General features: G+C 41.5%; 1 protein-coding gene across 36 annotated transcripts in view; it reads right to left on the reverse strand.

The window, feature by feature from the left end:
- The window catches only part of Madd (MAP kinase activating death domain), a 46,559-nt gene that overhangs the window by 7,192 nt on the left and 24,295 nt on the right, over positions 1-15,072 (reverse strand). For 29 of the 36 annotated variants that reach the window (XM_070032387.1, XM_070032385.1, XM_070032384.1 and 26 more), the window contains 6 exons: positions 11,207-11,309; positions 10,867-10,929; positions 10,465-10,585; positions 10,281-10,386; positions 9,205-9,315; positions 6,325-6,432 (listed from right to left, as the gene is read on the reverse strand). In XM_070032387.1, coding sequence (XP_069888488.1) covers positions 6,325-6,432; positions 9,205-9,315; positions 10,281-10,386; positions 10,465-10,585; positions 10,867-10,929; positions 11,207-11,309 — 612 coding nt within the window. The remainder of the gene's footprint in view (positions 1-6,324; positions 6,433-9,204; positions 9,316-10,280; positions 10,387-10,464; positions 10,586-10,866; positions 10,930-11,206; positions 11,310-15,072) is intronic. The other 7 variants (XM_070032392.1, XM_070032391.1, XM_070032390.1 and 4 more) reach the window with 1 other exon arrangement.

Genomic DNA, 15,072 nt, shown 5'->3' on the forward strand with positions numbered 1-15,072 from the left:
ACACACACACACACACACACACACACACACACACACACACACACACACACCAGCAAATGTACAACCCAATTTTTATATTGCTATTATTATTGCAATACTGAGGTTTACGTTTTTGTTTTTTGTCAGTCGTGGGGCTTGAACTCTGGGCCTGAGCGCTATCCTTCAGCTCTTGATCTCAAGGCAAGTGCTCTACCACATGAGCTACAGTGCCACTTCTGGTTTTCTGGTGGTTTATTGGAGATAAGAGTTTCATGGACTTTCCTGCCTGGGCTGGCTTTGAACCGTGATCCTCAGATCTCAGCCTCCTGAGTAGCTAGGATTACAGGCGTGAGCCACCAGCGCCCAGCAATACTGAGGTTTAAATTGAGGACTTTCTAGGCAGGTGCTTTTCCACTTGAGCCATGTTCCTACCCCCTTTTCATACTGGTTGTTTTTGAGATAGGGTCTCAAAAATGCCTGGGCTGATCTGTACTGCAATCCTCCTATTTGTGTTTTCTTTTGTGTGTGTGTTGCCAGTCCTGGGGCTTGAACTCAGGGCCTGGGCACTGTCCTTAAGCTTCTTTTTGCTCAAAGCTAGCATTCTACCACTTGAGCCACAGTGTCGCTTCTGGCCTTTTCCGTTTATGTGGTACTGGGGAATGAAACCTAGGCCCTCATGTATGCTAGGCAAGCACTCTATCACTAAGCCACATTCCTAGCCCATGCTTTCCTTTGTTGGTGGGACAACACACGCATACCACTGTACTCAGCCACTGGTTGAGATGGAGCCTTGTAAATTCCTATGCTCTGGTGGGCCTCAAACCACAGTCTTCCCATCTCTACCTCCTAAGTAACTAGAATTACAAGGCTGAGCCACCATGCTGGATTTCATAACCTCTTCTTGTTCAACAGTCTCCCTCAAGTGAACTGACCTGCGCTGATGGTTTTAATTATTGTGGGGACGTTAACAGCAGCTAGGTAAAAGGATGGCTGTGACCAAACTTCCTAGGCTTAGATTCTGGTTTTACCATTACCTAGCTGCATCACGTTGAGTAAGTTCTTTTATCTAAATTTCCTCATGTGCTTGGTGAAGATCATAATAGTAATAACTAATAAAATTATTATGAAGATTAAATGAGTTAGCTCCGTGGTACAGTGCTTGACAACTGGCACTGAAAAACAAACACAAAATAAAACCAAAAACCAAAAAACCAGCCAGATATATAGAAAATAACCATTCTTTATTACATCAACATGATGTAAGAAATATGATCACTATTATTATTTTTTTTGGGGGGGGGGGTCCAGTCGTGGGGCCTGAACTCTGGGCCTGGGCACTGTCCCTCAGCTCTTCAGCTCAAGGCTAGCACTCTACCACTTGAGCCACAGTGCCACTTCCGGCTTTTTTCTTTTTGCTTATGTGGTGCTGAGGAATCGAACCCAGGGTCTCTGGCTTGCAAGGCAAGCGCTCTACCACTGAACTACCTTCCCAGCCCCATGATCACTATTATTATGTTGATAGTTCTTCCTTCAATCTTTCTCCATACAAGCCCTCATCATGCTCAATGTTCCAATTTCTTCTCCTGGCTGTCTCACAGATACCACCTGAGACCCACTTGTCCCAACAGTCTCTCAAATTCCCCTATTGGAGTAAATGTTAGTGAAGACCACTCTTCCAGCTGCCCAAGTCAGAAATGGAGAGGGAATGCCTGATCCCTTCCTTTTTTTCTGTACGTATATCCACTGAGTCACACCAGGCCTACCTCAAATATCCCTGGACTGCCCTTCCCTTCCTTCACGCCAATCATTATCTCTATTCTTCTTTCAAGCTCAAAGATCACTTCTTCAGAGGGCTGACTGTCAACTCCCAGACCTTCTGCAATGTACCTCTATGCCTCTAGTTCCCTAAACATCTCTCAATAATGCTCACTGCATTTTATGACTTCTGATTTCTTCAGTTGCTTGTCAACTCTAGAAGAGTAACTAGAGCCATGCCAGTCATACTCACTGTTATAATCACTACATCCAAACAAATGCCTGGCATGTGATATATATGAAAACATATTGATAATTTTTAGTGATCAAACAAGGAGCATAGGGGCTGGGAAGGTGGCTCAGTGGTAGAGTGCTTGCCTTGCATGCCTGAGGCCCTGGGTTCGATTCCTCAGCACCACATAAGCAAAAAGAAAAAAGCCGGAAGTGGTGCTGTGGCTCAAGTGGTAGAGCGCTAGCCTTGAGTTGAAGAGCTGAGGGACAGCGCCCAGGCTCAGAGTTCAGGCCCCACGACCGGACCCAAAAAAAAAACAAAAACAAAAACAAGGAGCATAAAAAATGATCAGATTTAAGATATAAGAAATCACTGGAGGAAAAAAAAAACAAATGGGAAGGAGAGCAGGAGGGAGGAAAGGAGGGAAAAAAGAAGAAAAAGAGGGAGGGAAAAAGCCAATCCAAGTATGGTGGAGTAAGCCTGTAGTCTTGGCACTCAAGAGGCTGAGAGAGGAAAATGGCTTGAACCCACAAGTTCAAGGCTAGCCAGACAACCCAGTAAGATTCTGCCTCAAAAAAAAAAAAAATTAAACGTGAGAAGTGGTAATGGAGAGATTGTGATTGCTATAGTTCAAAATAGCAGAGTAGGAATTAGAAACTTGAGTTCTAGCCCTGTCTGGCACTGTGGTTGTCTCCAAGTAGAAAAATAACACAATAGTATTCTTCTACCATTCACAATACTTTAAGATCATCATGTAAAACTGAGGGGCAGAGTCAGGAGAATGTCTACACTACAGAAATGATGGCAACGATGTGTCACACTGCCTGTGTTGCTTAGGGGAGGTAAAACTGATATGGTATAGTCTTTGGGAAGGCAAATTTTGACCATATATAATCTTGGTCTGGAAATTTCATGTCTAGGAATATATCCTGTAGAAAAATCTCATGTGAGTATGCAAAGATAAAGATGTATAGCCAAGGATATTCAATGAAGCAATGTTCATATTTATTTTTGTCGGTTGTGGGGCCTGAACTCTGAGCCTGGGTGCTAGCTGTCCCTTAGCTCTTCAACTCAAGGCCGGCTAGCGCTCTACCACTTGAGCCACAGCACCACTTCCCCCTTTTTCTGCTTATGTGATGCTAAGGAATCAAACCCAAGGCATCATGCATGCTAGGCAAGCACTCTACCACTAAGCCACATTCCCAGCCCTGCGTCAAACTTAGTTCTTCAGCTGAAGGCAAGAACTCTACCACTTGAGTCACAGCGCCACTTCCATTTTTCTGCTTGTTAATTGGAGATAAGAGTTTCACAGACTTTCCTGCCTGGGCTGGCTTTGAACCGTGATCCTCAGATCTCAGCCTCCTGAGTAGCTAGGATTATAGGCGTGAACCACCTGAACCTGGCTGCACCAAACTTTTAAAAAGTGGTTTCAGAGAAAAAAAAGCTTACACTTTTTTTACTTTTCTTTTTTCCAATTGAAGCTAAGGCCTTGTGTACTTTACCACGTAGCTATACCTCTAGCCCTTACTTTTACTTTCCAATAGTTTGAAAACTTTTAAAGCCCAGCAAAGAATGTTAAGATATGAAGGATCACAGTTTGATCCCTCCAGTATGAAATAACAGCAAAAAGCAGGGTTAGAGGTGTGGCTCAAGTGGTAGAGCACAGCCTTGCCCAGTCTAGCAAGAACAAGGCACTGAGTTAAAAACCCAGTACTTAAAAAAATTAAGCCTTTCCAAATACCTATCTTTTTTTGAACTCACACTTACACACTTACAGGGAAGGGTACAGCCATTTATTATTGAAGTAACTTGGGTCAGGGTTTCCCTTTTTTTTTTTTTGTCAGTCCTGGGACTTGAACTCTGGGCTTGGATGCTGTCCCTGAGCTCTTTAGTTCAAGGTAAGCACTCTACCACTTGAGCCACAGCGCCACTTTTGGTTTTCTGGTGGTTAATTAGAGCTAAGAGTCTCACAGACTTTCCTGCCTAGCTTGCTTCCAACTGCTATTCTCAGATCTCAGCCTCCTGAGTAGCTAGGATTACAGGTGTGAGCCACTGGCACCCAGCCTTATTATACATTTTAAAAATTGTTATTATATCCAGAGTTCAAGACCCACGACCGACAAAAAAAATTGTTATTATATAGGTGAAGTACAGAAGGGTTGCAGTTACGTAAGTCAGGTAAAGAATACATTTCTTTTTGGACAATGTCACCGCTTCTATTGGCTCTCACCCTGTTTATGCCACTCACCCCGACCTGTAAGACGTATAGTTCATTTTTAATGTAGTGTCTAGTGAGCACTACTGTTGCATTTGTCCCTCCATCCATTTCTATGCCCCCTTTACCCTCCCAAAGAGAGATAAATGAACAAACACCACAAAAAGAAAAGAAAACAAAAATAATGGTGAAGAAATAAACTTGTTTCCATTTCCTGGAGTTCATTTTGCTATCTTTTTTTGATTATTTTTTATTGTTGTTGTTTTTGGTGCAGGTCCAGGGGCTTGAACTTAGGGCCTGTGCCCTGTCCTTGAGCTTTTGTGCTCAAGGTTAGCATTCTACCACTTGAGGTATACCTTTAGTTCCCACTTTTTGTTGGTTAATTGGAGTTAAAAACCTCACCAACTGGCTTGGCTGTCTTCAAACTTCAGTCCTCAGATCTCAGACTTGTAAGTAGCTAGGATTACAGGTGTAAGCCTGTAATCTGGTGCCTGGCTCAAATAGCTACCTTTTAACTGATCTTGTAGCCAGCAGATTATACTCCAATAAAGGGGTTGAGGATATGTTAAGAAGATACTTGAGTCAGATCAACCAAAATTACAAATGCACTGCTCTTCAGAATCCTTACAGAGGCACCTTCAACATACATAAAATTTAGTAGGCATAGTGTCATTAGAGAAAGCACTACTATCAATAGTAAAGAACGTGAATTAACCCAAGGATCCACATGTACTAAGTGAGCAAGTAAATTATGGCATGGTCACACGGTGAGATACAGGTAGCCAGAGAGAAAGACTGGGAAAACTGCCAAACGCTGGTGGCTCATGCTTGTAATACTGACTACACACAAGTCTGAAATCTGAGGATTATGGTTCAAAACCAGCAGGGGCAAGAAAGTATGTGAGACTCTTATCTCCAATTAATCACCAAATTCCAGAAGTAAAGCTGTGGCTGGAGAAGGAGAGCACCATCTTTGAGCAAAAAATGCTAAGAGACAGTGCCCAGGCACTGAGTGCAAGCTCTAGTACTGACACATACACACAAAAAGAATGGAAAAGCTCTCTGCTCTGTTACAGAGGATAGCTGGATGATGTTTAATGAAAACACAAGGTATAGGCTAGTGAAGAGATGATCCAGTCATGCTGTCCATAAGTAAGGACAACTTAAAATAGTATACTGGGAGGTCTTCACTACCTTTCTGTAACAAAGGAGAAAAATAAGAATTTATATTCAGATCTTATTGTTTGCATAAAAACTAACTGGAACATTCAAAGGCAACCAATAAAAGACGTTGTCAATTGGTGAAAGTAAACTATACAATTTGAGGGTGAAGATGGGAGGGACAGAATGGGAGAGAATGAGGAAAGAGATGATACTGAATGAAAGGAAATGTACGTATTACCTGACTCATGTAAATGTAACCCCTCTTACATCACCTCTATAATAACAATAAAGTAAATTTTAAAAAACCCTTTGAAAAACAAACCCCAAAAGAGGTTGTCTATAGGATAAAGGGGAGAGGTGAGTAAGAAACTGAAGTGGAAGTAGCGTTACACTAGAGTTAGCACAGGGCCTTATGGTGTCCTGATTTATGGACAATAAGATTATATCACTTACTCTACATATATTAAAAATGGGAGCAAGGGAAAGGGTGACACTGTCCAAAAAGGAAGGTACTCATTACCTGACTTATGTAACTGTAATCCATCTGTATATCCATTTTATAATAACAATTACACATTTTAAAGCAAAAGGGCTGGGAAGGTGGCTCAGTGGTAGAGTGCTTGCCTTGCATGCCTGAGGCCCTGGGTTCGATTCCCCAGCACCACATAAGCAAAAAGAAAAAAAGCCGGAAGTGGCACTGTGGCTCAAGTGGTAGAGCGCTAGCCTTGAGCTGAAGAGCTGAGGGACAGCACCCAGGCCCAGAGTTCAGGCCCCACTACCGGACCCCCCCACAAAAAAAAAAACAAACATTTTAAAGCAAAAAATGGGGGGGAATCACCTATTATATTATTATTTGCATAATCTCATAATTTAATGACAAGTTGATCATAAAGATACATAAGATAAAAAAAACTATTCTGCCATTACTTATAAGGATTCCTTGTGTCTCTCAGATGTTCTTTCAGAACCAGGCACCTACCTCCATGAAAAAGATATCTCCATTTGTGTCTGTTCCCGCATGTACCACAAACGTCTGCTTCTTCATGTGCCGGCTACCACTGGAACGGATGGAGAGATCACGTCCATTCTGGGAAAAGAGGTATTTAGGGACATTCATACATCCTTCTTATGTATGGGTTTAGGACAGAAATCTCTGTTCAGCATTAAGTTCATTATCATCCTCAGCACAGTCTTATCTGTCACTGGCCAGTAGGGAAGTGTTCAAGGATTCTATGGTTCTTGAGGAGCCTGAGTTTTTGCTTGTGTGCTGTATTTATGTTTATTATACTAGAAATCAATACTAATAACATGCCAATTTCTATTAGTTTAAAAATAACCCATTAATAATACTCAAATCATGGTAATGTAAGTAATATGTCTTTTATAAAATATACTTTTTTTTTGCAATCATGGAACTTGTACTCAGGGTCTGGGCTCTTTGCTCAAGTCTAGTGCTCTACCACTTTAAGCCACAGCTCCACTTCTGGTTTTCTGGTGGCTAAATGGAGATAAGAGTCTCATGGCCTTTCCTGCTTGCTCTGGTTAAGGTATATGAAGGTATATCAGAACATAAGAGGCAGCTGTTTCTTAAAGTTAACTGCAGTTTGGATCTGAAACACAACAATAAGCACTTTATACTGTCACATCAAAATCCAGTTGTGTACCTTAAATTTTGAGTTCTTTTATCCAAACTTAATTCCCACCCTCCCCCCCAAAAAAAATTCAGGTTTGCACATTCTTTTTTTTCACTATGGTTGGTGTTCTATCATTTGAACCATGCCTGCCTTTTTGCTCTTTAACTTGAGATAAGTTTCTCATCTTAGATTTGTCTTCTGGGCTGGCTTTGAACCATGATCCTCAGGCCTCAACTTCCTTAGTAGCTAGGATTATAGGCATGAACCACAGGTGCACAGCTCCATACTTTCATTTTAATGTCACACACTATACTTGGAAAATACTTCTAAATATTAGCATATCTCATTACATCATATGTAAAATAATATTCATTAACATCATCTCCAATCTTGTTAGAAACATTTAAAAATATTGGAAAGCTTGCCAGGAGCTGGTGGCTCATGCCTATAATTATAGCTACTCAGGAAGCTGAGATCTGAGGATCATGGTTCAAAGCAAAGTCCATGAGACTCTTATCTCCAATAAACTACCAGAAAACCGGAAATGGCACTGTGGCTCAAGTGGCAGAGCACTTAGCCTTGAGTTGAAGAGCTGAGGGACAGAGCCCAGGCCCACAGTTCAAGCTCTATGACTGACAAAAACAAAACAAATATATATATATATATATATATATATATATATATATATATATGTATATGTATATGTGTGTGTGTGTGTGTGTGTGTGTGTGTGTATGAAAGCTTAAAGTTCAAGGATCGTTCAAAATTATTTTCACTGAAAAACTTGAATCCTATCATTAGCAACAAATATTATCAATTGTTTTCCATAAAACAACTGGCTCACTCTATTCTTTTAGACAAAAGAATAGAGTAAACTCTAAACAGCAACTGCCAAGTTGTTTTTCTCAAAGCTACCATACTGGGTTTGCATCAGAAATGCTTTATCTTTACATTCCATTTTGTTACACTCAATACTAAGATGTATAACCAACTATTTAGATTTAACAAAAGCTATGTCCTTGCTTTGTCAAGTAAAACTAGATTTTATTCAATCTTTTTTTTTTTTCAATCCCAGCAGTACTGGGGTTTGAATTTGAGATTTCTTGCTTGCAAGGGTGGATATTCTCTACTGCTTGCACCTTATCTCCAGCCCTTTTTGCTAGTTATTTCTGAGACAAGGTCTTGCAGCCCCAGGCCCATCTGGATTACAATCTTCCTATTTACACCTCACTCCCTTAGCTCAGGTGACAGGTGCATACTACCACACACTCTTTCTGTGGATAAAAAATCTCACAAACTTTTTGTCTGGGCTGGCCTGGAACTGCAATCTTCCTCATCTTAGCCTTCGAAGTAGGATTACAGGCATGAGTTACTGGTGCCTAGTGACACTTTTTCTTTCTCTTTTTTTTTTCTGTCGGTCATGGAGGTTGAACTCTGGGCCTAGTTGCCCAGAGCCTTCAGCTCAAGGTAAGTGCTCTACCACTTAAGCCACCGCACCACTTCTGGTTTTCTGGTGGTTAATTGGAAATAAGAGTCTCACAGACTTTCCTGCCTGGGCTGGCTTTGAATTGTGATCCTCAGATCTCAGCCTCCTGAGTAGCTAGGATCACAGGCATAAGCCACACGCAGCAGCAACACTTCTCTCTCTCTCCTTCCTCCCCCCACCCCCGTCTGTCCTCCCTCCTTCCTTCCTCCCCTCCCTCCCTTTTTCTCTCTCTCCCTCTCCCCACCTTTCTTTCTTTTCTGAAATAGGGTAGTCCAGGCTGACCTAAAACTTCCATCTCCTGAGCAAAGAAAGGACAGATATATACCACCACATCAGCCTTGAAATTTAAAAACTGAAAGCGCAAAGAGGTAAGGTAACTACGATGCATGACAGTTTACAGCCATGATGTTAAGGCACCAGCACTCTACATAATGCTTTTGTAACATCAGTGCAAATGTGAATCTGGTCAAGAGGCATTTTAGTATTATGATGAAAACAGATTTCCCCTTGTGGACACTAGGGGTCCACACACCATACACTGAAACTTCTGCTAGGATAGTTTCAATATAGAAAGTTCCAGCACAGAACAGAAGAGCTAGAGCATCATCTAGATTATTGACCCATCCTCAAACATAGGGATTAATGTGACTGCATAGTAACACGGTCAGAAATGTCCCATGGAGAAGCTTCGGCAGTAGGACAGAGGTCTAGCTAGGAAGGTGATGTCCCATATGCTCACCAGGTTTGCCAGCTGGTCAAGCACTTCATTGATTTGCTGACTGTACACAAGCCCAATATGGGACTTTCCCATTAAACGCCGTACCTTCTTTCGGATGTCATTCTTATTTACCTGGAAAGGCAAGGCAAGAATCTTTAATAAGGAACCTGCTCACCTCTCAACTAGAGCAAAGACAAGAAAATATACAAGTAATCTTCCTCCTGTCTTAGAGAAGGGGACTTACAAAAGAATTCCTTATCACTGAACACGGAGGAACCCTTTCAAACCATGGATTGTGTCACATGATAGGAAGAAAAGCTCTGTTTCTAGTGAGACTCTGCAGAAAAGGGACAGACTCTTATAGCAGCTGGGCCTCCCCACTCAATGTCACAACATTAGTCCAAAGGGTTCATCACCACTGATGACTCAGTGACCTTGAGATTCAGCTGTAGCCAAGACATACTACAAGGTTAAGGATCATCATCCTTCTCCAACCAGGAATTCAACAAAGTGCAGGGAACCTTACAACAGAAAAGGAAGCAAACCAAGAAGGTATACAGAGCATTCTCTGTATTTGACCCCTTCACATTTAGAGAAGTTGGGGAGAAGGGGAAGAGAAGACCCACTCAGGGGCTCATTCACAAAACAACTCTCTTCTATGGTTTGTGATCAGAGCGTTCTGCTTTCTCTTCTATTTACTAATATACTTCTTCACAGCTGTAAAAATCAAGCACAACTAAATCAAACAATTCACATTACTTTTTAACAGCTATACAGAAATTCTAGGGCTAGTGCTAAAAAGTAAATTTGGAGTAGCCTTTCTAAGGCTTTAGGACCAACAATTGTAATATACATACACATATACATATATGTGTATGTATATACACATATATATGTATGTATATACATATATATATATATATATGTCCTGTTGTGAGCTCTACTGGCATCCTAAAAATATTGATCAAAGGGAATCCATAAAATTGAAAATAAACAAGTAGTATACAGTGATCAACTACCTTTACAACAAAGGCAGTAAAAACAGGTCTTTCTCTTCCATCACTGGTACAATGAAACATAAGCAAAACTGACATTACCTTCATCAACAGCATGAAGGAGATGAGGTTGTGCAAAAGTGTGGCTAGTAAACGATCTTCATCATCTTCCAGCCGCTTCCGGTCATGTTCTCCCAGGGATAAGTATCTACGTAGACCAAGCACAAATCAGCTACCTGTGAGGAGGCTGGGTTAGTATACTCCCACAGCTTTCCTAAGTCCATACCTGTCGATCATTTCCTGGGGACCCTGGTCCATACCCATTCCTTCTCTCTCCAACATCACAGCATCTAAGAATGCATCCTCCCAGAACTGCATTTGGTCCCATAAAGTAGAACGTTCTTTGCCTGTGTAAAAGAAAATTTTGTTTGTTGTTTTTGTTTTTGTGGAGAAGGGAGGCTTATTTAACATTTAGAAAATATAGCTGCCAAATGAAAATAAAGAGTAAACTCCAAATAAAATGGAGTTTTACTCCACTTGGATTATTCCAAATTCCAGAAATGGAAATGAAACACACATCTCTACCCCAGATCTAACATTCTTGCCACTAGCCCCAGAAGCTATAAGTAAGGTCCAACCTCTCCTAAGCAGGAGAGATGAGCACAACACACAAAAGAAAGGTGGTTACTTATAGAAAAGGTCTCCATAGCAGCATCCTCTAATTGGTCCCACATCGATCCTTTATCCCTTCCTGACAATTTGTGAGTAGGAAGGTCCATGGTAGCAAGAAAGGAAAAGAAGACAGAAAGACAGAGGCTATTGATAAATGCCAAAATCCAGTCTCATCCAGTTTTCACCCGTGCTTATTCTAGATACCACAGATCCCTGGGTTCATATATAAAAATGCTATCTCACTTGAGCATTGAGATCAGCAAAAAGCCAAGCAATACTACCCTCTCCCCTGGCCAAGCCCAGCTCCCCACCCCCTAACTCCAGTGCAAGGGTTACCTCTAGTCTCTGTTTCTCACCTAGGAGTCCTTCATAGAGATAGACTCGCTGGCTTACATCTTCAGAAGAGCGAATCGGGCTGCCTGCCAGCTTTTCCTTTGGCTTCAAGCTGTGGGCTTTGCCCTAGAGAGACAAGATAATAGGTCAGCTGCCACAGGTACTAATAAATAGGGGCAAAACAAAAGAAGCATCTTATCAAGGGATTCACACACCAGCATCGTCTATTAGCAGTGTAACTCCAGTAGCCCTGCTTCTGCTACTATACTTGCCTCTAGGGTTTGACCAAGAATCAATCTGATAATCCAGCTTCTGTTACTACCTCCTAAACCAACTGAACAAGTTTTTCTTATAACTTACCTATATTCTTTAGTCTCTGAAGGATTATGTTCTTTTTCTTTTCTTTTTCCTTTTTCGTTTTGTCGGTCATGGGGCTTAAACTCTGGGCCTGGGCACTGTCCTTTAGCTCTTCAGCTCAAGACTAGCACTCTATCACTTGTGTCACAGCACCACATCAGGTTTTCTGGTGCTTTATTGGACATGAGTCTCATGGACTTTCCTGCCTAAGCTGGCTTTAAACTGCAATCCTCAGATCTTTGCCTCCTAAGTAGTTAGGATACTGGTGGGAGCCACCAGTGCCTGGCCAATTGTGTTCTCTTAAAAAAAAAAAATCACGCTGAAGCTAGGCACAGTGGCTTACTATAATCCTAGTTACTCAGGAGGCTAAGATCTAAGGATTGTGGTTCAAGGCCAGCCTGGGCAAGAAAGTCCATGAGACACTTATCTCCTATTAACCACCAGAAAACCAGAAGTGGTGCTGTGTGTGCTAGCCTTGAGCAAAAGAGCTCAGGGAAAGTGCCCAGGCTCTGAGTTCAAGCCCCACAACTGGAAAAACAAAATGCCAATTCTGTGTAGCAACATGACATAGTGCAAAGAAGGGTTTAAAAGGTTTAAAGTCAGATTGACCAAGGTTTATATCCCTGCTTTTTATTAGCTATGTGACTTCAGACACAAAACTTAACTTCTTCAAGATTCATTTTCTTCATCCATAAAAGGTTATAGTTGGGTATCAGTAGCTCAGGCTTACAATCCTAGCTACTCAGGAGTCTGAGATCTGAAGCCAGCCAGGGCAAGAAAGTCTAAGAGACCTTCTCTCCAATCAACCACTAAAATGCCAGAGGTCAAGGTGTGGCTCAAGTGGTAGAGCACCAGCTTTGAATGATAAAGCTAAGGGACAGCATCGTGGACCTGAGTTCAAGTGCCAGTACTACCCCTGCCTCTCTCTCTCTCTCTCTCTCTCCCTCTCTCTCTCTCTCTCTCTCTCTCACACACACACACACACACACACACACACACACACACACACACACACACACACACACACACGGCAAAGTTATAATAGCTACTTTGTAGGACTAATGTAAGGATTAAATTTATTTTTTGGAGTGATGAAACCCAGGACCTCACATATGCTAGGCAAGTGCTCTACAAATGAACAACATCTCCAGCCCTATTGAAGATTAAATCTGCCAAGCATATGTTTGGTAACTAATTTTAAAAAAATGTTCATTTCCTTTTTTCCACCATTCCTTGTGGATAGGTCTTTTTACAACTATACAGAAAATTCCATCTGATAAAGGGCAAATTAAGGGCCCTTCTAGAGTTGTAGGACCTATAATTGTAAATATGTATTATTTGTTATATATATATTATTTTCTGTTGGGTATGTATGAGATATATATGATACATTTTATATGTATATGTGTATGTGTGTGTGTGTGTGTGTGTGTGTGTGTGTGTGTGTGTGTGTGTGTGTGTGTGTGTGTGTGTGTGTGTGTGTGTGTGTGTGTGTGTGTATAGTATTCTGTTGGGAGCTCTGAGAAAAACCACTAACTTTATCAGCCACTTCTACACTATCAGAACTTACAAAAGATTTTCATCTAGATTAAGAGGTAGGCATATCATGCCATTTCATAATGCATGGGACAATGTACTCACAGAAACAACTATTCAAAGTCTAGTCACCAGGCAATACCTGATTAGTCACAGCCCAATACTTTGCTCAGTGGGCCATGCTTATTTAATATAATTTATTTATTTCAGATATAGCTTTGTTAGGTGTTAAGGATGTACCTCACTGGCAAGTGTTTGCCTATGATGCATGAGGTCCTGGGTTTGATGCCTAGCTTTGCAAAAAATCAAAACATAGGACTGTGAAGTTGGCTCAGTGGTAGAGTGCTTGCCTCGCATGCATGAGGCCCTGGGTTCGATTTCTCAGCACCACATAAGCAGAAAAAAAGCAAAAGTGGCACTGTGGCTCAATGGTAAGGCGCTAGCCTTGAGCTGAAGATCTGAGGGACAGCGCCCAGGCCCAGAGTTCAGCCCCCATGACCGACAAATAACAATTTAAAAAAATAAAAACCAAAACATAGATAAAAACAAATGAACAAACACAAGGCTTTACTAAGCCAAGAAACTTAGGTTACTGTTCTTAGTAACTCAACTGTACATAAGGATTCCTTATACTCAGCACAGTGTAAGAAAGAATTGGTTATAGGAAGGTCTGAGAAATGTAGGCCCAAGTCGGGTACACCTGACAAGCTTCTTTCAAGACTGATACTTTGTGATAGTAGTTTAACATCCAGAATACTAAACACACATTAGAAAGATTATTTATTTATTTAGGTAGTTATGTGAGACAGGCTCTCACAATGTAACCTTGGTTGGCCTTAAATTCAATTCTGCCTTAGCTTCTTGAGTGCTGGGATTTCGGGTATATGCCACCGTGCCTAGCTCAGAGGCTTTTAAATAAAATAGTCTGTGAATCCCAAGCACTGCCAAACCACAATAAAAAACCCTGCCTGGCTAGACATAGAGAGGGCCCTAACCTGAGTAGCCCTACTGATTCTCAGTCCTATTCCAACTTTCACTTTGCAAGGTCACTAGCTCTACTGGAAACAAATATATATAGAAGTCTCTCGGGGTGGAAATGGTCACCAATGGCAAATGATTGATTTTATTTAATTTTTACTTTCCCTTCTCCCCATAAACTAAAACCAAGGGCCTAGGAATTCTTTCAAGAATATTCATTACTTCTCTTGGGCTGGGAAGGTGGCTCAGTGGTAGAGTGTTTGCCTTGCATGCATGAGCCCTGGGTTCGATTCCTCAGTACCACATAAGCAGGAGAAAAAAAAAAAGCCGAAAGTGGGGCTGTGGCTCAAGTGGTAGAGTGCAAGTCTTGAGCTGCAGAGCTGAGGGACAGTGCCCAGGCCCAGAGTTCAGGCCCCACGACTGGACCCCCCCTCAAAAAAAAAGAAGATTCATTACTCTCTAACAAAGTGGCAAGTGTATCAAAGCATTTCATGCTGCTTAGGGAGGTACGTACATACTTCAAAGTAATGTGTCTTAGACAAGGGCTAAAAGAATTCATTTCCCTTAGGCATGACAGCACACACCTGTAATTCCAGCCCTCAGGTGGTGGAGGCAAGGGGACCAAGAGTTTGAAGCCAGCCTGGGCTACACAGTGAGTCTTTGTCTCAAAATAAATTTTAAAAAATTAATTTCACTACAGCATATCATGGTCTTATTGGATCATCACCAGCAAGTTCTTTTTTTTTTTTTTTTCTCATTTGGCAGTGCTGGGGATAGAATTTAGTACCTTGCAAGTGCTTTACCACTGAGCCCCATTTTTTTCCTTCTTACTTTTTACTCCTTAATAACTGTTTACTTTCCTCTCCCATAAAAGAAAAAATCAGACAGGCACTGGTGACTAGCGCCTGTAATCGTAGCTACTCAGGAGGCTGAAATCTGAGGATATTGGTTCAAAGCCAGCCATGGCAGAAAAGTCTCCATGAGACTCATCTCCAATTAACCACTCAAAAACCATTAA

The sequence above is a fragment of the Dipodomys merriami genome, unplaced genomic scaffold, assembly GCF_024711535.1.
Source record: "Dipodomys merriami isolate MVZ:Mamm:240054 unplaced genomic scaffold, mDipMer1.0.p SCAF_21, whole genome shotgun sequence".
NCBI lineage: Eukaryota > Metazoa > Chordata > Mammalia > Rodentia > Heteromyidae > Dipodomys > Dipodomys merriami.